Raw genomic sequence first — 26,458 nt, forward strand, 5'->3', positions numbered from 1 at the left:
CACAAAAATATATTTTATTTCACATGAGAATTTCACATCATAATTATCAAATGGGTTCTTTATATAATCTTCTATATATACATATATTACACTTTACTTACACATGTACAAAATAAGGTAACAAAAAGGATTGACTCAATTTTAGTCATATAATGTTGTCTGTTGTTCAAATTGTGAAGTTGGGCTTGGCAGCTGTGATTGATGCCATGTCTTGTGGTTTCAGTGAGTTCTGTGTGCCTGACTGAGTGTGTAGGCCTATAATCTCACCATAGCAGTATATCCCAAGACCTCTGCTTTATTCTGACTGGCAAATTCCATTATAATACAACCAAATTGTAAATTACACTACATGACCAAAAGTCTGTGGACACCTGCTCGTCAAACTTCTCATTCCAAAATCATGGGCATTAATATGGAGTTGGTCCCCCCTTTGCTGTTTTACCAGCCTCCACTCTTCTGGGAAGGCTTTCCACTAGATGTTGGAACATTGCTGCCTGGGACTTGCTTCCATTCAGCCACAAGAGCATTAGTGAGGTTGGGCACTGATGTTGGGCGATTAGGCCTGGCTCGCAGTCGGAGGTCCAATTCATCCCAAAGGTGGTCGATGGGGTTGAGGATATGGCTCTGTGCAGGCCAGTCAACTTCTTCCACACTGATCTCGACAAACCATTTCTGTATGGACCTCGCTTTGTGCACGGGGGCATTGTCATGCTGAAACAAGAAAGGGCCTATCCCAAACTGTTGCCACAAAGTTGGAAGCACAGAATCATTTTGAATGTCATTGTAGCGTTATGATTTCCCTTCACTGGAACTAAGGGGCCTAGCCCGAACCATGACAAACAGCCCCAGACCATTATTCCTCCTCCACCAAACTATACAGTTGGCACTATGCATTGGGGCAGGTAGCATTCTCCTGGCATCCGTCAAACACAGATGAATCCGTCGGACTGCCAGATGGTGAAGCGTGACTCATCACTCCAGAGAGCGTGTTTCCAATGGCGGCGAACTTTACACCACTCCAGCCGACGTTTGGCATTGCGCATGGTGATCTTGTGCGGCTCCTCGGCCATGGAAACCCATTTCATGAAGCTCCCGACGAACAGTTATTGTGCTGACGTTGCTTCTAGAGGCAGTTTGGAACTCGGTAGTGAGTGTTGCAACAGAGGACAGATGATTTTTACCCAATACGCGCTTCAGTACTCGGCGGTGCATCTTATGACGGTGCCACGTTGAAAGTCACTGAGCTTTTCAGTAAGGCCGTTCTACTGCCAATGTTTGTCTATGGAGATTGCATGGCTGTGTGCTCAATATTATACACCTGTCAGCAACAGGTGTGGCTGAAATAGCCGGATCCACTAATTTGAAGGGGTGTCCACATACTTTTGTGTATATATAGTGTATGTCCAACCAAATTACAACTGTTTTTGAATAAAACTATTTTTACTTGGTTGACTTTTAGTGTCAATAGAGGTAGAGGATAGTGTTTCATAGTGAAACACTGCTCTGGCAAGTACTGTGGTGAGTATAGTTAAGTCTGGGTTATTTTGTTGGTCAGTTTAAACGGTACGGGTGTATGATCTGACATATAGAGAAGGCCCGCCTTCCACTGCTACACACAATATATTGTATCAGTGTTTGCTTTTTGCAGTTTTAACATTTTGTTTGACCTTTCTCTGTCACTGAAACACTATTTCTACCACTCGCGTGAATACTCTCCCCACTCGGAGAGCGCTCACTTACCAACAGTAAACCTAGCATTTGTTAAACATACAGTATTGTATACAGTGAATCTTTCAGCTGCAAACTTTTATAAATTATTTTCACAGAATGTACAGATAATACCTTTCCTTTCCATATAGTGTCTACTATGTTGTTATGGATCTGTATTGTGATGTCAGTCAGTCTGTGCATCAGTCAGTCTGTACAACTGAATAGTCTGTCTGTTGTGCTATATGGTTAGTGCTATGAAAGCACATGGTCGAGTCTGCACAGGAACATTAATAGTTAGCTAACACATCCCCTGCTTTTGTCGATGCTACATTGAGAAAGAATCACTTGGACATTTAGTGCCACTCAATAACAATACAATAACAATACCACAAACAGTACAAAATAGTCAAGGTTGGAATAGAATAGTTACATACTGGAGAGATGATCACTGTATTCTTTGGCTCAAAAGCTTAGAGAAGATGATTCACTAAATGCAGTTTTTTCTAATACAAATTCATATCAAATCTAAATCGTTGTCCATATAAGAAAGTCCTTTAACTTTGTCTTCAGTGATTGTTCTTCGTCCATTTACGTTCCTCTTCAAAATTATTTTCCTAAACAAATTATGTTTTTTGGAGGAGAAGAGTAAAAAACGACTAACATTGAAGAGAACAAAATCTCTCCAGGAAATAATGACATCTTAAAAAAGAGAGGAGAAAGCTCAATGCCTTCTCACAAAACTCCAACCAAAGTCTCACTCGGCACACTTAGTGCATGTGTCCATTCGTACTTACAAGATTAAAAAGGTCCCTCTCCCAGTGACCAGCACTTGGCTTTGAGAACTGTCTTTTGTGTCTGTGGTTCCCCACAGACCAACTTCATTGTATGCCTTCCAAGTCTATGGGATTTGTAGTTCTTTCAGAGTCTCACTGTAACAACAGTAATAATAAGACTGGGACCATCAATGACAGGATGGAGAAGGACGCCTTTGACATCGCTGAATTTGTCCGCACACTTTTCTGGACCTCTGGCAGGATTACCACTGGGTCATCTGTATGGAGAAAATATAGAATATACATTATTCCATGTTAACACATCCTTAATCTGAATTTCAAGGGCCTGTTTCCCGGACACAGATTAATCCTAGTCCTGGATTAAAAAGCATCATCAATGAAAAATCTCCATTGAAATATACAATGCATTCGGAAAGTATTCAGACCCCTTGACTTTTCCACATTTTGTTACGTTACAGCCTTATTCTAAAATGGAGTAAATAATTGTTTTCCTCATCAATCTACACACAATACCCCATAATGACAAAGCGAAAACAGGTTTTTTAGAAATTTTGGCAAATTTATTAGAAATAACAAACAGAAATACCTTATTTACAAAAGTATTCAGACCCTTTGCTCTTAGACTCGAAATTGCGCTCAGGTGCATCCTGTTTCCATTGATCATCCTTGAGATGTTTCTACAACTTGATTGGAGTCCACCTGTGGTAAATTCAATTTGATTGGAAATGATTTGGAAAGGCACACACCTGTCTATATAAGGTCTCATAGTTGACAGTGCATGTCAGAGCAAAAACCAAGCGCTTAGAGCTCCGAGACAGGATTATGTTGAGGCACAGATCTGGGGAAGGGTACCAAAACATTTCTGTAGCATTGAAGGTCCCCAAGAACACAGTGGCCTCCATCATTCTTAAATGGAAGAAGTTTGGAACCACCAAGTTTCTTCCTAGAGCTAGCCGACCGGCCAAACTGAGCAATCGGGGGAGAAGGGCCTTGGTCAGGGAGGTGACCAAGAACCCGATGGTCACTCTGACAGAGCTCCAGAGTTCCTATGTGGAGATGGGAGAACCTTCCAGGACAACCATCTCTGCAGCACTCCACCAATCAGGCCTTTATGGTAGCGTGGCCAGACGGAAGCCACTTCTCAGTAAAAGGCACATGACAACCCGCTTGGAGTTTGCCAAAAGGCACCTAAAGGACTCTCAGACCATGAGAAACAAGATTCTCTGGTCTGATGAAACCAAGATTGAACTCTTTGGCATGAATACCAAGTGTCACGTCTGGAGGACACCTGGCACCATCCCTACGGTAAAGCATGGTGGTGGCAGTATCATGCTGTGGGGATGTTTTTCAGCGGCAGGGATTGGGAGACTAGTCAGAATCGAGGGAAAGATGAACGGAGCAAAGTACAGAGAGATCATTGATGAAAACCAGCTCCAGAGCGCTCAGGACCTCAGACTGGGGCGAAGGTTCACCTTCCAACAGGACAACGACCCTAAGCACACAGCCAAGACCACGCAGAAGTGGCTTCAGGAAAAGTCTCTGAATGTCCTTCAGTGGCCCAGCCAGAGCCTGGACTTGAACCCGATTGAACATCTCTGGAGACCTGAAAATAGCTGTGCAGCGACACTCCCCATCCAACCTGACAGAGCTTGAGAGGATCTGCAGAGAAGAATGGGAGAAACTCCCCAAATACAGATGTGCCAAGCTTGTAGCATCATACCCAAGAAGACTCGAGGCTGTAATCGCTGCCAAAGTTACTTCAACAAAGTACTGTGTAAAGGGTCTGAATACTTATGTAAATGTGGTATTTCAATTTATTTTAATTAATTGTTTTGCAAACATTTCTAAAAACCTGTTTTTGCTTTGTCATTATGGGTTATTGTGTGTAGATTGATGAGGGGAAAAAACTATTGAATCCATTTTAGAATAAGGCTGTAACTTAACAACATTTGGAAAAAGTCAAGGGGTCTGAATACTTTCAGAATGCACTGTATTTTTAAGTATCATCCGTGTCTGGGAAACCGGCCCTAAATGTTCAGTCCTAGGATCAAGTACAACTGGCCCAATGGTTTGTTCATTAACATACCTGCAGGCAGTCTGTTGGAGGGGTTGTGTGCTCCACCCCCAGCTCCAGCTGCAGCTGCAGCTCCTCCAGTTGCAACCCTGGCCTCTTGAGAACCTGGATGAGAAAAAGAACAATCAATCCCTCTGCCATACTGCAGCCTGGAGCTAAAATCATCATCATTATCTATTCCCAGGACCTGGTCAAAAGTAGTGCCCTATAAAGGGAATATGGTGCCATTTGGGACGCAAACAAAAGCCTATACAGTGCACTTCTCCACCCAACCACTAACAGTGAAACTTACCATCAGTAGCTACGACGTCTACCCTGAGTCTGAGGCACTCCTGTCCATGGTGGTGCAGAGGTTTGGCTGGAGAGGGGAAGGAACAAAGACAAGCGTTAATTACAGATAAACTAATGCACTTATCCTCCTGTGTCGCCTTAATCCACCTCCACAGACAGACAGACGCACGTGCACACACGGCCTGCAGCCATCTGTGAACAGGCGGAGTGTGTCCCGTCCCGTCGCTCATATAATTACAACACACTCAGGGTCACAGCATTGCCTCTCTATGGGTGATTGGGCCACCGGCTATCTGCTAGCTAGCTAGCATGTGAGCGCTAATGCACAAAATAGCATGCCAACATTCACTGAATGTTAACATAAGCCTTTAACATTTACGTCATTTAGCAGACGCTCTTATCCAGAGCGACTTACAAATTGGTGCATTCACCTTATAGCCAGTGGGATAACCACTTTACAATGTTTTTTTTTTTGGGGGGGGTGGGGTGGGATTACTTTATCCCATCCTTTAAGATGGCGACTTGTTTGTCTGGGTGCTTTGCCAAGGGTCATACACGTCTATATCGTCGGCAGTGCTTTTCCCTCACATTTTTCCTGACTTCTTTTGAGGTCTGAAAACATTCAACAAACGTTGACTTTCGGTGAAGTGTCCCTTTAAGTTCTCTTACAAATTCTTTAGAAATGATTTATTCACATGGATAAATAAATAGCTAGACACTTACAGATATAGTAGTAGCTCTCTCCCTGGCGGAACTCCTTGCCCAGGGTGAAGGGGGTGAAACGCTGGAACTTCTCAGAGAACTTCTCGGCGGCGTGGGGGGCGAAGGGGTGGCCGCACTCCCAGCGCATCTGGTCGTAGGACTGAGGCTTGCAAGCGTCGTAGTCCTCCCGCTCCACCATGTAGAGCACGTAGCGCTCAGCATCCTGCGATGCCAACTCGCCCAGCGGGTAGTGGGGGCACACGATGTCCAGGTAGTCGTTCAGCCGCACCTCCACCGCATAGTTGTCCCATAGGAACCTGAGGACGAAGAGCAAAGGGGGAAGGAGGGGCTTAGTCGAGTCACAAGTGGCACCGGGATTGATAAGTACGGCGATGGCTTCGGAGTGGCAATAAAATACAACTATCAAATTTGGGATTATGTATCGGCCGGTGGCGTGTGCCCCGGATTCAACAGGGGAAATCATGGAGGAGACGGAGAGGTATGAGCAGCAGGCCGGGAGAAAACACAATAAGTGGGAAAGTGAGCTGAGTGGATGTGTGTATAAATATGGATGATTGTGGACAGCAGCAGCAGAAGTTCTGGGCTGTGCTGTCTGTGCTGGGAGCTAGTCCTGAGTGCACATTGATCCCGGCTCCCCCTGGAACCCAGCAATGTTTACAGAGAAACATTAGCAGTCATTCAGGACACCGGGCCGGGAGATGAGTATCGACACTAAACTGCAGCCAGAGCTAGACATCAGGCAGGCACAGACAAGGGGTGCAGAATGCCTAATCACAAACGCACCACCGCCGCCACCCGAAAGAGTGAGGCATGAACATGAGGAGGCCAGGTCTCTCCTGAGCATTTACCCCTTTCATTAAGGACAGATGGACAGACACACACGTCTGGTCCCTGTCTGTTTCTGTCTCCTGCCACACTCCCCCTCTCATTACAGATACACACATAGGGAGCAGATACAGTCAGACTATCTGCCTCTCCTCCCTCCCTCCAGTCCTCCTCTCCAAGCTTTTTACACCAGCAGTCCATGGGTGGATTTACATTTGTAAAATATGTCTAGTGAGATCTACAGTATGTCTCTTCAACATCAGATTTGCAACGTTTCTGTTTACACTAGCCTTGGGATGTGATTCCTGCTTAATGTGATAGTGCAGCTATTAGCATACCGTAAATGCCATTGTATATACACAAACAAAATAAGGATAGCAATTCAAACTGTACAGGAGCTTCTCATCTAAACCATATTGCACACTTGATTAATGCAATGATACACATGTGTGGATATTTTAAAAGCCTTTAATTTTCTATTTGGCTAACAGAGCAAAAATGCTGTCTACTAGTATTAAGGTAATTCTTTAGGGGACATGTGGTGTGGGAGAGGTTCCACTTAGAAGGGGGTAGTGTGGGAAATATCTCTTAATGAGAGATTTCAATCTATATCTGTCTCTCTAAACTACACAAGCATCTCTCCTGGACCTGGTTTGTGTCATCAAAGTAGTGCAGTGTAAAGAGGCCCCTAGTTCCACCCAGTAATAATCACCTACACTCCCACCCTCCTCCTCTTTCTCTTTTGCTCTCCTTCTCTACATTTCTTTCTTCCCCGTCATTCTTTCTCACAGATATATGCATTCATCCCCATCCATCACCACACACCAACCTGGAGGGAGCAGCAGCTAGCTTTAGCCTCTAGCAACACAACCACCACCCCCTCACCCAGTGTTCAGTTACTTAAGCTGTGCTTATCCATTACCAACTCCTCCTGCATCACCAGGGTGCCCAGAGTAACAGAGAAGTGGAGTAAACTCACCCGGCTTAAATGTTTTCACAACACGCGCCCCAAATGTGTGTCTTAGATCGTTTTATTGCTTTTGCAATGAATACATGTGCAACTCTGCATTTGGGGGACTCTCACAAAGCCAGCTAGTGTGTGGTATGTTATATCCACCCCCTTTTAAGGCATCCACATGCTTCCCAACCGAAACAGTTCGGTACAGTTTGTGCTGTTTTGGAGTTCGGTTAGGGTTTTGTCGGCTGTTCAGGCACACTACACATTTTTCTCAAGGGCCAGCTGAAGTTCGGAAGCTGAAATCGATGCCCCTTCGTCCATGATTGTAAGGGTGACGTGAGTTTCTGCTTCTTGTCAATTCAGCCCGAAACTCGGTGTGGATTGAACATTGCGAACGACAACTTCGAGCATCAATTGACCGAGGAGGTACAAAAGTACCTTCACCAGTACGATTCTAGCCATGCATTATATAAAGACCAGCATATACATTTACATTTTACATTTACGTCATTTAGCAGACGCTCTTATCCAGAGCGACTTACATTATTTTTTTATTTTTTTATACCCCCGTGGGAATCGAACCCACAACCCTGGCGTTGCAAACGCCATGCTCTACCAACTGAGCTACATCCCTGCCGGCCATTCCCTCCCCTACCCTAGACGACGCTGGGCCAATTGTGCGCCGCCCCATTGGTCTCCCGGTCACGGCCGGCTACGACAGAGCCTGGATACAAACCAGGATCTCTAGTGGCACAGCTAGCACTGCGATGCAGTGCCTTAGACCACTGCGCCACTCGGGAGTGGTCCAATTCATGGAGGGAGATTGCAGAAACACTGGGATCCGACCCAACCATTTGTTCGAAAAAGTGGGGTAGGGTTTGCGACAAGTACGTCAAAGCAAAGAAAATAAACAAGGGCCGCAGTGGAGATCCCGGTGGAAAGGCTACTCCAGAAATGTTGCTGCTGGCTTGTTCGGCACATGAAGCATGGGAAGACTGAAAGCAACATGCCGTTTTCACCAAAGGATGGGGTATGTTGTTGTATTTACACTGAAGCATGCATGAGAGCATCAGCTGTTCCGGACAACTGTGTGATCACGCTCTCTGTAGCCGATGTGAGATAGACCTTTAAACATGTCAACATTCACAAGGCCACAGGGCCATACGGATTACCAGGACACTCCGAGCATGCGCTGACCAACTGGCAAGTGTCTTCACTGACATTTTCAACCTGTCCCTGACCCGAGTTTGTAATACCAACATGTTTCAAGCAGACCACCATAGACCCTGTGCCCAAGAACACTAAGGTAGCTGCCTAAATGAGTACAGACCCTTAGCACTCACGTCTGTAGCCTGAAGTGCTTTGAAAGGCTGGTCATGGCTCACATCAACACCATTATCCCAAAAACCCAAGACCCACTCCAATTTGCATACTGCCCCAACAGATGATGCAATCTCTATTGCACTCCACACTGCCCTTTCCCACCTGGACAAAAGGAACACCTATGTGAGAATGCTATTCTTTGACTACAGCTCAGCGTTCAACACCATAGTGCCCTCAAAGCTCATCACTGAGCTAAGGATCCTGGGACTAAACACCTCCCTCTGCAACTGGATCCTGGACTTCCTGACGGACCGCCCCCAGGTGGTAAGGGTAGGTAACAACACATCTGCCACGCTGATCCTCAACACGGGGGCCCTTCAGGGGTGCGTGCTCAGTCCCCTCTTTTACTCCCTGTTCACTCATGACTGCATGGCCAGGCACGACTCCAACACCATCATTAAGTTTGCCGACGACACAACAGTAGTAGGCCTGATCACCAACAACGATGAGACAGCCTATAGGCAGTGTGGTGCCAGGATAACAATCTCTCCCTCAACGTGATCAAGACAAAGGAGATGATTGTGGAATACAGGAAAAGGAGGACCGAGCACGCCCCCATTCTCATCGACGGGGCTGTAGTGGAGCAGGTTGAGAGCTTGAAGTTCCTTGGTGTCCACATCACCAACAAACTATCATGGTCCAAAAACACCAAGACAGTCGTGAAGAGGGCACGACAAAGCCTATTCCCCCTCAGGAGACTAAAAAGATTTGGCATGGGTCCTCAGATCCTCAAAAAGTTATACAGCTGCACCATCGAGAGCATCCTGACTGGTTGCAATACTGCTTGGTATGGCAACTGGACCTCTATACCAGGCGGTGTCAGAGGAAGGCCCTAAAAATTGTCAAAGACTCCAGCCACCCTAGTCATAGACTGTTCTCTCAGCTACCGCACGGCAAGCGGTATCGGAGCGCCAAGTCTAGGTCCAAAAGGCTTCTTAACAGCTTCTACCCCCAAGCCATAAGACTCCTGAAAAGCTACCTGGACAAGGAAGTGTGTCGTCACTTCCTTGTTTGGCTGTAGATGGCCATTACCAGCTCATCCCCCTCTAATGTCCCGGGGTAATATTGCCGCTTTCCCCATCATTTTTCAAGCAAACATCTTTTCAGGAAGCATGCTAGCACACTCATTCGGTTTGGCTAGCTGAAGTCAAACTGAAGCATGCTGACGCCTTTACACCACACAGCTCTGTGAGAGATGGGTTGCTCCATAGTCCTGGGGTGGGTATTTGCTCATCTGCCAATGAACTCCACATTGGATACATTTTGGCTCTTGGGTATTTGTTTTTTTGTTGAGAATTCCAGCATCACCCTATGAAAGCAATGAACGCAACAAGTGACATTTGGGATGTATTCCGGGGGGGAAGTGTGTGTTGGTGTGACAAGATCCATATGTGTGAGTAACGATCAAAGTGCACAAGCAGAGAGAGGCCCTTGTCGCTCATTAGCTGGTGTTGTTTGTTACCGGTGGACCCCCTGGTTAAAGGACAGACACTGTGGCTCCAAACTCCTAGTGCCCACTACCCTTCCCCCCTCCCCTCCAGCACAACTCCCTCTGCCTCCTCGCTTCACTGCTTTCTCTCAATGCAGATGACCAGATTAACAGCACTGTGACAAGAGTAGTGTTGGGCCGGTAAAAAGAGCAACGGTTTCTCTCTGTATACTAATGAAACGCGTCAACTTCCATCTAGCTGCATAATAGTAACATATTAAGCAAACACAGGGCCAGTAATTATTATTCCACTGACTGTGTTGTAGGACAGCTTAGTGCTTATCTACAGTTTGCCTAGCTGCCACAAACTGTTTACAAGTTCCACTGTTGAGTGGTTATTTTGCCTGCCACTCACAATTCCAGCTAAATCGATAATACTATTCAGCAAACATGTTTGTATGCTGTGTTTGACCTAGTATTCTCCTCAAACAGTAACCACGCGACCGAGCACGCACGCACACACACACACACACACACACACACACACACACACACAGACTCTCTCTCCCTCTCTACCATCCCCCTCCCCCTGATTGAAAGCTGTTTGTGGTATGGTCCCAAAGTATTCATCAAAAGGGGGTCGAAGGGTGGTGCAATTAAAACACAAAAAGGGGTAATAAAGTCACCCTGGGGGGGGGGGGGGGGGGGGGTAATTATGCTTCCCACTCCCCCCACCCTGACCCCTCAGGCTGGGCGTGAGGGGAAGGAGGGAGCCATATGAATGAGAGGGTCAGGGGCCTCTAGCTGTGAATGGCTTTTGCTCGGTGTTAAACTTTCTGTGTGTGAGTGTTGCAGTTGCTTCATCAATGCCACCGTTTCATACAGTGGTACCATTCACACCCTCCTCTGATGGAATATCTTACTAACCCAAATGAACAGGGGGCTGAATACACACCCATGAGAGGCCCCTTTATTAATTGTAAATAGTTTAATTATCCCGGGGGCTTTTGCAGCCCGACTGATTAAAGGCACTTCAAAGAATGCCTGACTGAAAAGTTTTTAACAATGTCAAACATTGTCACCATCACTCTGGCAGACTCTAAACAGCTTCTCTCGCTTGATTTCAGACTCCATATTGAAAATGGTGCCTGAATTGCTTCTCACTATGATTACAGAGCTGATTTATGCCCTCTGTTGTTCCTGGGATGCTCAGTTTTAATGACAGCAACGTTTACAGAAATAACTCCAGGGAGGGGTGACCGCATTCTCTACTTATGGATGATTTGTGGAACTATGACAGATATGCAACTACGATTGTGTGTGTGTGTGTATTGGGTCTGCTGAGGAATCTGTGTGTGTGTGTGATGATAAGGGGGGATAATGAATGATGACGATAGCATACAGCCAGCCAGTGAATGTCAAGTGGTTGTGTGTCTGTGTCGGTCTGTGTGTATTGTGTCTAGTGAAAAATAGACTCCAGACTATTTGAACCTCTTCCTCTCCTCCTCCTTGATTTATTAGAGCCTCTTCAGGAGCCTGATCCATCTACTTGAATCTCTCTGGCCAGCGTTTTGCTTTCATCTTCACCTCTACCCCCTCCATCTCCCTCTCTCATCGCTGCACTCTATCGCCCTGTGGAATGTTGGACATCTGAGGGAAGGAGGGCTCACTCAGGATCAAAGGTCGGACAATCGCAGAGTCAGCACCAGAGGGTCCTTGGACACACACACACAAACACGGTCAGCAAGTAATGTGCTCCTCCCGTGCATTTGAAAGCCCAGAGATGGATGTTGTGTGGAGAATCACCTGCTTTGAGGTTCAGTTTGTCTATTTAAAAGCACATGAGGTTCCACCTGCTGACAAGCTCGCAACACCTGACCACTGTGAAACTCCACAGCAATCACCATCAGAGCTCTACTACTAGTCTAGAGCCATCACCCATCACTCAAACCTAGAGCAATTACGCTAACCTCAGATTTAATTTTTTTACCATTGGGTTATAATGCCACACTAATACGGCCTAAGAGATGACTGGTCGGCGTTACGGCTGAGTGGATCGGAATGCCGCGGGGCGCCTAATCGGCTCGTCCGAGCACGGATTATTGGGTGGAGCAGCGGCTGAGCTCGGGTCCATTCAGCGGCACCAGACTCTGCCTAATACAAGTGCTTAGAGCCAACACAGAGGCCCAGAGAGGGGGGGGCGGGAGTGGAGGGGAGAGGGGCAGGGTGGGGCCCTGGGTCCATTGTTCCCAAACAGAGAGGGGGTATTACTCTGGATTTTGGGACTTCAAAAAGGACTGAACACAGTGTGTGTCCTGTGTGTGTGACTGTGTGTATGTGCATAGGACCATGGAGGGAAAATTGGAAAGTGAGAGGTGTTAAAAAAGAGAGATGAAAGACATGGGTTACAGGGGTGGCATTTCTTTCTGAATTTATCCTCTGGAAAATGAAAAACAGTTAAAATATTTTTTTTAAATTGAGGAGCGTGAGAGAGGAGAGCCACTCTGAAATATAAGTCTGGCTATGCTGTAGTGCTAGTTCACGTTTTTCTACACAGCTACATTTCTCTTTTGTTTCATCTCTCCATCCATCCATCTCTGTCAGGTCTCCCCACCCTCTCCCTGTCCATCTTGCATCACTCAATAAGCCCAATAGAGCCCCATTTCATTCCGCCCCCTCCCCCGCCCCCAGCACTTGCCGAACCAATCAGAGCCGACCTTGTTGGAATGCCAAATATGTGAGTTTGTGACCCACTGTTTGTAGAGAGGCTAACACAGTTAATAGAAACAAGAATGGTCCAATTCTCTTAGCCCCTCCCTCTTAACATAATATTCAGAGTCAGGTTCATACTTGGGTTGTGTTGACTTCTGTCATCAATCTCTCTCCTTTCTATATCTGTTACTTTACCTTTGTCCATTGTTAATTCTGACAGCGGCCTTGGCCAAAGATTTTAACTCTTCCCCTCCCACAAAGTAACCCCAGAGTCTACCAGCAACATAATTGCCTTATTTTGGAGAACCGCAGGGAGTTAGATGAATATGTGTGCTCTTTCTAACTGTCTAACACAGTCCCGGAGTCATTTGTAAGAGCCTGACCAAAAATGTCACCACTGAAATTACATTACTCAAGAGGCAAATATCTGTGCTAGGAAGATTTTGCAGAATTGATTTCCACAAGATAAACCTTGTTTTTTCATCATTTTTTCCCCAATCCTCCGAGAGTATAATAGTCTGTGAGCATTCACCATTGTTTGCCTGCCAGTGGCTTTGAGACTATACAAGTTGGTTTGCCTGAGATGTTCTATTCAACGCAAATAGGTCATCATTACACTTCTTGACCTCCAGGTGGCACCAGTAACTGAAGCTGTGTGAGAGAGAGAGACCCATACTGTAGATTAGTGACAATATGCATGCAATCGCTGTGGGAACAAGTTAACAACCAGAGTCCAGCCATTTCCCCAAAAGGACAAAAACCGCAAAACAAAAAGACACAACAACCCTTATTTACAGAACAATACACACATAATGGCTCATTTTCAGAGACAATAATCGACCCCATGCAGTTCCATATACACACACATTCTCCTACACACTTCATTACAAATGCATGGATACATGCAAAGACAATGACTATGTAGTTGGACAAGTCTGGACACACACACACACACACACACACACACACAGTTCCATGTTTATCATATTCCTACGCCTGTTTACCAGGAAAGACTTTCATCACAGTATTTGGGGTTGAGAGGTTGTAAAACATTCAGGAGGAGGTGGAGGAAGGAGGAGGAGGAAGTCTGGCGCGTCGATAAGGAAGAGGCAGGAGAGACGGGCAGAAAAACACCCATGGGGTTGATTGAGGTGAAAATGATCAGAAGGAAAATCTTGAGGAGAGAGAGACATTGGAACGCACACACACACCTTATCAAACAATCAATCACTATTCATCCAATTACTCTCACTGGCAGGAAACATAGTGTTAATTTCTGAAATGATCCTGAGAAAATTGTATAAACTCAGTTTATAGCATAAGTAATAAGTACAGGGTTTGGTGGTTGCGTGTGCGAGAACGGTATTGTTTGTTGTGTCGACAGGATATGCTGTTTCCCGGGAAAAGACAAGGCCAGGAAGCTCACACTCGTAGGGAAACATGCACATACACGCTCTTATAACACTGCCTCTGTGAAAACCTTTGGCCTGATTCACTATCTTCCTGTACTCAATCAAACGTAGCAACCTTCTTTCTCCCACCCCAACAGATATTAAAAAATTATTTTACAAAATCAACAATAATATCGGCTTGTGCGAGTCCTCCCTTGAGGACCCGTCATTATGGTCATTGAGGTAAAGTCTGCTTACTGATGATTGCCATACATAATACTGTCGCTTGGGCGATATACTGTTTATACAGTAGTATTTCGAAATACTGATGGTGTGATTTTCAATACCGTAATAAAATAAAATAAAAAAAAGAGATATACAGTACCAGTCAAAAGTTTGGGCACACCTACTCATTCAAGGGTTTTTCTTAATTTCTACTATTTTCTACATTGTAGAATAATAGTGAAGACATCACAACTATGAAAACACATATGGAATCATGTAGTAACCAAAAAAGATATACACTGCTCAAAAAAATACTTTTTTCTTTACATAGTTGAATGTGCTGACAACAAAATCACACAAAATTATCAATGGAAATCAAATTTATCAACCCATGGAGGTCTGGATTTGGAGTCATACTCTAAATTAAAGTGGAAAACCACACTACAGGCTGATCCAACTTTGATGTAATGTCCTTAAAACAAGTCAAAATGAGGCTCAGTAGTGTGTGTGGCCTCCACGTGCCTGTATGACCTCCCTACAACGCCTGGGCATGCTCCTGATGAGGTGGCGGATGGTCTCCTGAGGGATCTCCTCCCAGACCTGGACTAAAGCATCCGCCAACTCCTGGACAGTCTGTGGTGCAACGTGGCGTTGGTGGATGGAGCGAGACATGATGTCCCAGATGTGCTCAATTGGATTCAGGTCTGGGGAACGGGCGGGCCAGTCCATAGCATCAATGCCTTCCTCTTGCAGGAACTGCTGACACACTCCAGCCACATGAGGTCTAGCATTGTCTTGCATTAGGAGGAACCCAGGGCCAACCGCACCAGCATATGGTCTCACAAGGGGTCTGAGGATCTCATCTCGGTACCTAATGGCAGTCAGGCTACCTCTGGCGAGCACATGGAGGGCTGTGCGGCCCCCCAAAGAAATGCCACCCCACACCATGACTGACCCACCGCCAAACCGGTCATGCTGGAGGATGTTGCAGGCAGTAGAACGTTCTCCACGGCGTCTCCAGACTCTGTCATGTCTGTCACATGTGCTCAGTGTGAACCTGCTTTCATCTGTGAAGAGCACAGAGCGCCAGTGGCGAATTTGCCAATCTTGGTGTTCTCTGGCAAATGCCAAACGTCCTGCACGGTGTTGGGCTGTAAGCACAACCCCCACCTGTGGACGTCGGCCCTCATACCACCCTCATGGAGTCTGTTTCTGACCGTTTGAGCAGACACATTTCGCAGGGCTCTGGCAGTGCTCCTCCTGCTCCTCCTTGCACAAAGGCGGAGGTAGCGGTCCTGCTGCTGGGTTGTTGCCCTCCTACGGCCTCCTCCACGTCTCCTGATGTACTGGCCTGTCTCCTGGTAGCGCCTCCATGCTCTGGACACTACGCTGACAGACACAGCAAACCTTCTTGCCACAGCTCGCATTGATGTGCCATCCTGGATGAGCTGCACTACCTGAGCCACTTGTGTGGGTTGTAGACTCCGTCTCATGCTACCACTAGAGTGAAAGCACCGCCAGCATTCAAAAGTGACCAAAACATCAGCCAGGAAGCATAGGAACTGAGAAGTGGTCTGTGGTCACCACCTGCAGAACCACTCCTTTATTGGGAGTGTCTTGCTAATTGCCTATAATTTCCACCTGTTGTCTATTCCATTTGCACAGCAGCATGTGAAATGTATTGTCAATCAGTGTTGCTTCCTAAGTGGACAGTTTGATTTCACAGAAGTGTGAATGACTTGGAGTTACATTGTGTTGTTTAAGTGTTCCCTTTATTTTTTGAGCAGTGTATTTTAGATTATTTTGCCTTGATGACAGCTTTGCACACTCTTGGCATTCTCTCAACCAGCTTCACCTGGAATGCTTTTCCAACAGTCTTGAAGGAGTTCCCACATATCCTGAGCACTTGTTGGCTGCTTTTCCTTCACTCTGCGGTTCAACTCATCCCAAACCATCTCAATTGGGTTGAGGTCGGGTGATTGTGGAGGCCAGGTCATCTGATGCAGCACTCCATCACTCTCCTTCTTGGTCAAATAGCTCTTACACAGCCTGGAGGTGTGTTGGGTCATTGTCCTGTTGAAAAACAAATGATAGTCCCACTAAGCCCAAACCAGATGGGATGGCGTATCGCTGCAGAATGCTGTGGTAGCCATGCTGGTTAAGTGTGCCTTGAATTCTAAATAAATCACAGACAGTGTCACCAGCAAAGCACCCCCACACCTCCTCCTCCATGCTTCACGGTGGGAACCACACATGCGGAGATCATCCTTTCACCTGTTCTGCGTCTCACAAAGACACGGCGGTTGGAACCAAAAATCTCAAATTTTCCCATGATGTCAAGCAAAGAGGCACTGAGTTTGAAGGTAGGCTTTGAAATACATCCACAGGTACACCTCCAATTTACACAAATTATGTCAATTAGCCTATCAGAAGCTTCTAAAGCCATGACATCATTTTCTGGAATTTTCCAACCTGTTTAAAGGCACAGTCAATTTAGTGTATGTAAACTTCTGACCCACTGGAATTGTGATACAGTGAATTATAAGTGAAATAATCTGTCTGTAAACAATTGTTGGAAAAATTACTTGTGTCATGCACAAAGTAGATGTCCTAACCACTCCACAAATACATTTGTGGAGTGGTTGAAAAACAAGTTTTAATGACTCCAACCTAAGAGTATGTAAACTTCCGACTTCAACTGTGTATATATATAGTATTTTGGGTTGCCCAATCCTACTACACCGCCCAACCTTACTACACACCCCGTCATCCCTTCTCATATGCCAATGAGCATTGACCTAGATAGTTTGTGTGTATGTATTGATATGTAGGCTATGTGCGCCTTTTGTAAAAAAAAAAAAAAAAAACTAGTATGTAGATCTGTCCTTGAGCTGTTGTATATTAATGTTCTGTATTATGTCATGTTTCATGTTTTGTGTGGACCCCAGGAAGAGTAGCTGATGCTTTTGCAACAGCTAATGGGGATCCTAATAAAATAAAATAAATAAAAATACCATTGAGCCTATCGCATCAGATTACCGGTAGTCCGCAATCTCAGCGTGTTTTCTCAGATTCCAATTCACTAGACAGAGATTAGGGAGCAGATTATGGGACTTGAGGGAGGTAGAGAAACAGAGAGAATGAGTGGGGATGGAAGTGACATTCACACAAATGACTAGAAAGGGGGTGAAATATAATGGAATAATATGAGATTAGTGAGAAATGGGGGAAAACGACCCTTTTTCGCAGGAAATAGGAGATGAGGGAGATACAATTTAGATTGCTTAGACAATGTAGAAATCCCTTATCTAACACACCACCTACTGACCCCAGAAGACATGGCTATCCAACCCTTTCTGTCTCCACACACACACACACACACACACACCTTTGTTTTTCTCAATTTTACTCCATTCAGAGTGGCAGAGCAGAGTTCTCAGACTGGCTCAACCACTTCCATTGCCTCATGAAAAAACACAAGACGAGAAAAGCATACAGAGTGAGACAAACAACTGAAAGAGGGGTCGAAATTGCTTGAGTTCTTTGAAAAACCCATGGCGGCTGGAAGGAGAGGGAGAGGGAGAGGGAGGGGGGGGTTTGCTCGAGGGAGAGGTAAAGCTGGGAGAAAGAGAGAAAGAGGGCAAAGTGCCTAGTGTCGAATGGCTATGGGTGCCAAAAACGATAAAAAAATCCACACCTCTTACCATTCTTTCCTCCTTCCCCCCTTTAGAGAGGGAGACTAGGAGGTGAGGAAATAATGAACTGAAAAGGGGTAGCATGTAAAGATGAGATAAAAGATGGAGAGGGAGCAGAGAAGGACCCAGAGACAGGAGGAAGAATTAATCTCTCCCTGAGGCAGTTCCAAAGCCGTGTGAAGAGGGGAGGCCTGAGCGGCGGCCAGCATTCAGAGACCACCGCAGTGACAGAATGACTGACAGACTGATAGAGGCAATGGCACTTCATCACCGTGTGCACTCTGACCCCCAATGAGTCACACCAGTTACTATTCTATTCTGTGGCACTCCGTGAAGAGAATACCCCCAATTTGTATGGGAAGCAGTACAAAAACCACCAAATTGGCTAGATAATACTTGCAAAAATTTACTTATATGGGTGAAACTTACCATAAAAATCACTAATTCGAGGCAAATATACCGTAAAGGTCAGAGAACATTCACTCTAGCGTGAGGGAGTAAGGAAAGAGTTAACATTGAACACGTTGAACTTTCTACCACTGAACCAGCTTGAACAGGGAAAGGAGCCAAAATGAGAGAGGAGGCGGTGGAGAGAGGGAGAGACAGGTACAGGGAGGAGGAGGGAGGTTTACTCATGCTCTGTCAGAAAAAATAATGGGTAAAAGAGAGGGAAGGAGCAAGCTGAATGAGTAGGCTACAGTATTGCTTTACTTTGGGGTTGTGAATGTTAACATCAATCACAGCAATGCAGTGCACCCGTTGCCCAGCAGTGTGTAAGCGTGGAAGTCTGGGTTAATGTGTGTGTGAGCGAGCCAGTGAGTCAGTCAGTTATTTAGGAGCTTGTGCTTTAACACACTGCCTCCCCCATGGGACACACCTTTCACACAGACACGTACATACAGACACGCACAGAGCAAAGCATATTGGTAGAGCAACTTCTGGGAAACAGTGTTTAATTATAAAGCCCTTCTTAACCTATGATGCAAGCTTGCAGATTGACACATATAGGCACACACGGCTCTAAATAAAAAAATATCATTGGTAGCATATTAAAAAATATGTTTTAAATTGATTGAGATACAGACTATATTGGGCCTATATGAATTCTAGCTACTTTTGAAGCTCATGGTGTGCCCTAGAAACGAAGATGTAACACTGTAAATACATTAGTTTATTATAAAAACTAAAATGTTGATATGAAAACATTATTTGTGGAATATTAGGTTTCTACATTGTGTAAAAGCACTATTTTCCTATTTAGATGCATTACATTGAAAATTGTACACTCTCTTTAAAAAAAAGTCAGGTTTGTGATGACAACATGCAAGAGATCTGTCATTCATTCAATGCTATGATCATTGATTTCCTGAAGAATCTATCACTTTTCCTTTCTTTCTGTGGCCCCAAATGTTTGGATATAGTGGTAAAGTTACCAGGTTGTTAGCTAACTAGCCAATGAGGTAACATGGCTGAAAAAAGTGTAAACGAATGTTTAACGACGCACAAGTAGTTTTAGAACTGCCCACGACGTTCCGCTATAGGAAGATAAAAATGTTGCGCTGGTAATATGGGTCAGATCTTTTGACCTGGTTGGTCTAGTCTAGAAGCAAGCGTTTTTCGTTGTAGTAATGGTGCAGCCATGACGCTAACAAATCTGCACTCGCTAGTTTGTCTAGGGCACTCGGAAACAACGGTACAGGGAACCCTTATCATTACAACAATTATTATCTGGGAGATTTTTTTTCATAGTCGCACAGTGCTCCTAAAATAAAACTCCTGGTCGCACAGCAAAATATTTTGTTGTATGTGACGAAATTGGTCGCACTTCAGAACCCTGGGCGCACACACACACAACAACAACCTAGCCAGAAACAGATCTCTGTTGGACAGAAACACAGCGGTAACTCGCTCACAGGCAGCATCAACCTTGCAGTCAACATGGCCCAAGGCACACACATAGTACCCACCAATGCATAGTAGGGCATATGTAACTGACACACACACACACACACTGTTTATTCCATCGGGAAGCAGACAGGGTAAATCATTTCCACCTAACTGACCAAGATGATAAGTCTCTTGTAAATTAGATTAGCTATAGCTTTCTAATCAAGACCATTGATTGATCGGCCACACAAACTGGGGGAGAGGGGTAGGGCGTCGACCCAAAAAGGACTGATGGAGAGACATGAACAAATCAACAACAGTAGGCTTATCAAGCAACGGTGGGAGGGGAAAAAAAAACAGATTGAGAGAAAACCAAGAAAAGAAAAGGAGAATTAATGAGAAAAAAAACGAGAATTCATGAGAAAAAAAACATCTCTCTCCCGAACTCTCCTTTATTTCTGCGAATGTGGGATTAAGTGCAGCCAGAGGGAGAGATTTAGTTCAGATATCCAGTAAAAATAGCAAGCATGGGGATTACTCGTTTATTTGCAGAAATGATGATCATTGTTGTCACTGCATTGACATAGCACGCTTACATCTGGGACTAGTAACTTCATTCTCTGAGATTATGACATGGATGTGTTTCTGAGAACAATGATTGCAGTGGCATGGCCTTATGGGAAATCTCCATGCATCACAGCAAGATAAACTGAGTTTAGTACTGTATGAATTTGAATATCTGTGTACAGTACCAGTCAAAAGTTTGGACACATCTACTCATTCAAGGGTTTTTCTTTAATTTTACTATATTCTACATTGTAGGATAATAGTGAAGACATCAAAACTATGAAATAACACATATGGAATCATGTAGTAACCAAAAAAGTGTTAAACAAATCAAAATATATTTTATATTTGAGATTCTTCAAATAGCCACCCTTTGCCTTGATGACAGCTTTGCACACTCTTGGCATTCTCTCAACCAGCTTCATGAGGTAGTCACCTGGAATGCATTTCAATTAACAGGTGTGCCTTCTTAAAAGTTAATTTGTGGAATTTCTTTCCTTCTTAATGCGTTTGAGCCAATCAGTTGTGTTGTGACAAGGTAGGGGGGTATACAGAAGATAGCCCTATTTGGTAAAAGACCAAGTCCATTTTATGGCAAGAACAGTTCAAATAAGCAAAGAGAAATGACAGTCCATCATTACTTTAAGGCATGAAGGTCAGTCAATCTGGAAAATTTCAAGAACTTTTAAAGTTTCTTCAAGTGCCATTGCAAAATCCATCAAGCGCTATGATGAAACTGGCTCTCATGAGGATCTGCTGCAGAAGATAAGTTCATTAGAGTTACCAGCCTCAGAAATTGCAGCCCAAATAAATGCTTCACAGAGTTCAAGTAACAGACACATCAACATCAACTGTTCAGAGGGGACTGTGTGAATCAGGCCTTCGTGGTGGAATTGCTGCAAAGAAACCACTACTAAAGGACACCAATAATAATAAGAGACCTGCTTGGGCCAAGAAATACGAGCAATGGACATTAGACCGGTGGAAATGTGTCCTTTGATCTGGAGTCCAAACTGGAGATTTTTGGTTCAAACCGCCGTATCTTTGTGAGACGCAGTGTGGGTGAACAGATGATCTCCGCATGTGTAGTTCCCACCGTAAAGCATGGAGGAGGAGGTGTTATGGTGTGGGGGTGCTTTGCTGGTGACACTGTCAGTGATTTGTTTAGAATTCAAGGCACACTTAACCAGCATGGCTACCACAGCATTCTGCAGCGATACGCCATCCCATCTGGTTTGGGCTTAGTGGAACTATCATTTGTTTTTCAACAGGACAATGACCCAACACACCTCCAGGCTATGTAAGGGCTATTTTACCAAGAAGGAGAGTGATGGAGTGCTGCATCAGATGACCTGGCCTCCACAATCCCCCAACCTCAACCCAATTGAGATGGTTTGGGATGAGTCGGACGGCAGAGTGAAGGAAAAGCAGCCAACAAGTGCTCAGCATATGTGGGAACTCTTTCAAGACTGTTGGAAAAGCATTCCAGGTGAAGCTGGTTGAGAGAATGCCAAGAGTGTGCAAAGCTGTCATCAAGGCAAAGGGTGGCTATTTGAAGAATCTCAAACATAAAATATATTTTGATTTGTTTAACACTTTTTTGGTTACTACATGATTCCATATGTGTTATTTCAAAGTTTTGATGTCTTCACTATTATTCTACAATGTCAAAAAGAAAGAAAAACCCTTTAATGAGTAGGTGTGTCCAAACTTTTGACTGGTACTGTATGTGTGAGTGTGTCTACAAGACGGGACGTGTTTGCATACAAGTGAGAGTGTATGCCTTGCTGTGATTGATTGGGCGTTTGTCTTGTTTGTGTGTGTGTGATTGAGTGAGTGAGTTTGTGCCAGAGTGAGAATGTGTGTTTCAATCTCACCCTCCCACACATCCCAACTTTTCACCCCAACCCAACCACCATAACTCTAATTGACCTCCACTTATTCAGAGTGGACTCCAAACCCCAACAATTTGGGCTCCAATCTCTCCTTCCCTAGCTATCCATCTCACTCCCACAATATGACCTACTGGGCAGGCTTCAAGTTACATCCTCTGTCTCCGTCATACACCATTATTCCTCATCTTACCATCTGAAATATGAACCGTCATATGTCCCCTGTCCTGTCCCGTCAGCCCATCATATATCCAGTGATTTAGTGGACAGACTGACACGCCTAATGAAAATGGAAGATGGAGATATCAACGGCATCAGTAGGGATGGGTTTGCAACCGATATTTACTACCACGGTCTTGGGTAAAGATAGGCATACCCATTTAAAATGTGATATCTGTTGATACAATGGAATGTGGAATATAATTTACTGTTAGTGTGGTTGGGACTTTGAATAGGACATTTTATTATTATTGCTGATTATTACATAGATATTACACAAGCTTAATAACTCATAGTTGCTAGTCTTGGTGTAAAGGTGGTGCTAATAATAACGCACCTCCCAATCCATACCATATGTCCTTGAAAGTGGTGTAATTTAGATGGTAGCCTATCAATAAATCAGATTTATCGTATAACTATGTGTAACTACCAACTCACTCCAAGGGTAGACAGACAGATTGTGACACAGATAAATTGACCAGGTTATACAAGGAATTACAGATAAAAAAAAGTTTCCCCTCAGGCAGTAGTGAAGCCAGTGACCAAGAAGATACTGTAACTGTCTTGCATTATAATGACAACAACATTGGCCAGCTGCATATGCATCTGCATCAGATTCAGTAGAATCAGAACGTAAACCAGTTGAGGAAGTAGGCTACAACCACATAATGCATTTAAATACCCTAACAATCACATTAATGCGGTTCATTAAAAGGTATAGGCTATTCCATAGTCATTGATATGCACAGATATAAACATTGTTGAGCATAGACTAGCTAGCCGATAATCATATCAGCAAATCATGCAAGTAACAATCACAGCTGCCGATACATTGTATTACCTTGTTGCACTTGCGAATCGGATTTTCAAAACTGTTACAAATGAACAGTATTGAAATAGAATGACAAAAAAACTTAAGCGACCACAAAAAGTTGAACTTACTTGGTGTTTGTGCTATTCCAATATACACTGTGCCTTTCTGCAGAAGCAAACCAAGCGCAGAGACTCCCAACGAAGGACAGGCTCCAGACCAAATCCATTATGGAGTGGAGAGGATGCTGACAAAACAAACTTTGGAAAATATCTATGCGTTCGAGAAGGTTGTTTACTCAATAAATTTAGTTATGCAAGCAATAGCTTCAAAACAGAAAGAACAAATACGAGCACTCGGCAAAATAAGACGGTGCTGTTCCAATCAAGCGCAGTCCGTAGTGAATGAACAACAATGTGCTTGGTTTCTAGCTTTGTGGAACGCCTACTATCGTTGACCGCGCCTCATTATGAATGAGAACCCCCCCCCCCCCCCCCCCTCTGGTTTGTCAGATGCGGGATGCACGCCCTCTATGGTACAGGTCGAGGACAGGAATTTCTGAGAAGTATTAGGACCTATTCTATTGACAATTTCTTTTTCCAAACTTATTCGCAGTAGGATAAATATACCGATACATAAATAACATGATTTTCACAGAATTAAACGACCCAATCTGAGGGAAGTAAGTTGTATAATAGCTTTCCATCACAACCACTTTATAGTGGTCAGTTAATTAACAGACCATCTGACCTTTAGGCTATTTTACTTCCCAAATGGCACCCTATTCCCTACAAAGTGCACTGGTCAAAGTAGTGCACTATATAGGGAATAGGGTGCCATTTGGGATGCAAATTACATTATATTCTCGATTCTCATTCCTCAATTTCAGTGATTGGTTTTGTGTAGGTCTGGTTACATTGCCAACATGACATAGGCCCATAGACATAACATTTAACTAGGGAGCATTTAATGTTGCAGTATTTGATATGCTATCCGATTAGTGCATATTACCTACAATGACATGTTCAATTTAAGCAAGACATTAAATTCAAACTATCCGATTAGCGCATTTAACAAACCTAATCAAGTAAGACCTCTGTTGGTTCGGTTGAGATCCGTTACAAGTAGGGTTCTGGAGTAGATTAAGATTATGGTCACCCTAAAATTTAGTAAACACAGTGAAGCTCTGACGTACTAATGAGGCCTTAAAGCACACATACTTTATATTGGATACTGTATAGGACCAGAGCTCTGTTTGGTTAATTTATGCCCTATTTGGATGTTGAGGACCTTACATTTCACTTTCAATCAAATAGAAATAAAATAATCAAATTAACATGGGTGCTAATTGAGTTTAGTTAATTTATTTACTTCACCTTGGGCAGACCCTACTGTAAGTAGTAGGCCTACATACAAACTTAAACACTTTGCCTACCTCAAGTAGCAAAGTAATATGGTTCTGAGTCTGGCAGGTAGGTAACATTACCTTTTAATTCTCAAAGTTTATTTATAATTTCAACCAATTGGAATATGAAGTATCACACAAAGCACCACTGCACAAATGCACATGGATACTGGTATATCTGTTAAATTCTAGACAGGTCCTATTCTAGGCCTCGGAAAGTATTCACACACCTTGACTTTTTCCATATTTTGTTACATTACAGCCTTATTCTAAAATTGATTAAAAAAAATAAAAATCCATCATCAATTTACACACAATACCCCATTCTTCTCTGCAAATCCTCTCAAGCTATGTCAGTTTGGATGGGGAGCGTCACTGCACATCTATTTCCATGTCTCTCCAGAGATGTTCGATCGGGTTCAAGTCCGGGCTCTGACTGGGCCACTCAAAGACATTCAGAGACTTGTCCCGAAGGCACTCCTGCGTTGTCTTGGCTGTGTGCTTAGGGTCATTGTCCTGTTGGAAGGTGAACCTTCGCCCCAGTCTGAGGTCCTGAGTGCTCTGGAGTGGGTTTTCATCAAAAATCTCTCTGTACTTTGCTCTGTTAATCTTTCCCTCGATCCTGACTAGTCTCCCAGTCCCTGCCACTGAAAAACATCCCCACAGCATGATGCTGCCACCACCATGCTTCACCGTAGGGATGGTGCCAGGTTTCCTCCAGACGTGATGCTTGGCATTCAAGCCAAAGAGTTCAATCTTGGTTTCATCAGACCAGAGAATCTTGTTTCTCATGGTCTGAGAATCCTTTAGGTGCCTTTTGGCAAACTCCAAGCGGCCTGTCATGTGCCTTTTACTGAGGAGTGGCTTCCGTCTGGCCACTCTACCATAAAGGCCTGATTGGTGGAATGCTGCAGAGATGGTTGTCCTTCTGGAAGTTTCTCCTATCTCCACAGAGGAACTCTAGAGCTCTGTCAGAGTGACCATCGGGTTCTTGGTCACCTCGCTGACCAAGGCCCTTCTCCCTCGATTGCTCAGTTTGGCCGGGCGGCCAGCTCTAGGAAGAGTCTTGGTGGTTCCAAACTTCTTCCATTTAAGAATGATGGAGGCCACTGTGTTCTTGGGGACCTTCAATGCTGCATACATTTTTTAGTACCATTCCCCAGATCTGTGCTCCTTGGAATCAGTGGCGGTGCGGATGACTCCTGGAATCGGTGGCGGTGTGGATGACTCCTGGGTCATCTTGACGATGATGTCATCCCCTGTCTGGTGCCGGATGGGTCCGGATTAGCAGCAGCTCACAGGGTCATTAGCTCTATATTTACCACAGGCTGAACTTAAATCTGTCAGTCACCTGAAGTGGACTAAATGCAGAGTTCCTCCTCCTTGGGAGTGTGCGGATCATTCCGGGGATGTTGTCTGCCTGTGTGCCACCCTGTACTGTGAATCTCAGTGGGCTCACATGTAGCT

General features: G+C 44.5%; 1 protein-coding gene across 1 annotated transcript; it reads right to left on the minus strand.

The window, feature by feature from the left end:
- On the minus strand, window positions 1-24,002 carry efna1a (ephrin-A1a). The gene is made up of 5 exons (XM_084166079.1): window positions 23,718-24,002; window positions 5,593-5,888; window positions 4,871-4,936; window positions 4,591-4,683; window positions 1-2,761 (listed from the first exon to the last, which is right to left on the minus strand). Exons 1-5 carry the CDS (start codon window positions 23,813-23,815, stop codon window positions 2,637-2,639), a joined length of 678 nt encoding a protein of 225 aa, XP_084022205.1. The 5' UTR covers window positions 23,816-24,002; the 3' UTR covers window positions 1-2,636.
- Window positions 24,003-26,458: the final 2,456 nt, after the last annotated feature.

This window comes from Coregonus lavaretus (assembly GCF_964263955.1).
Source record: "Coregonus lavaretus genome assembly, chromosome: 7".
Lineage (NCBI taxonomy): Eukaryota > Metazoa > Chordata > Actinopteri > Salmoniformes > Salmonidae > Coregonus > Coregonus lavaretus.

Bases quoted from the DNA above. Each gene is read 5' to 3' on its own strand.
- efna1a (XM_084166079.1), bottom strand. From the start codon at position 23,815: ATGGATTTGGTCTGGAGCCTGTCCTTCGTTGGGAGTCTCTGCGCTTGG. The intron at 5,889-23,717 runs GTAAGTTCAACT...CTTCGTCCTCAG, and splicing joins TGGAATAGCACAAACACCAA to GTTCCTATGGGACAACTATG. The intron at 4,684-4,870 runs GTAAGTTTCACT...TTTCTCATCCAG, and splicing joins AGACGTCGTAGCTACTGATG to GTTCTCAAGAGGCCAGGGTT.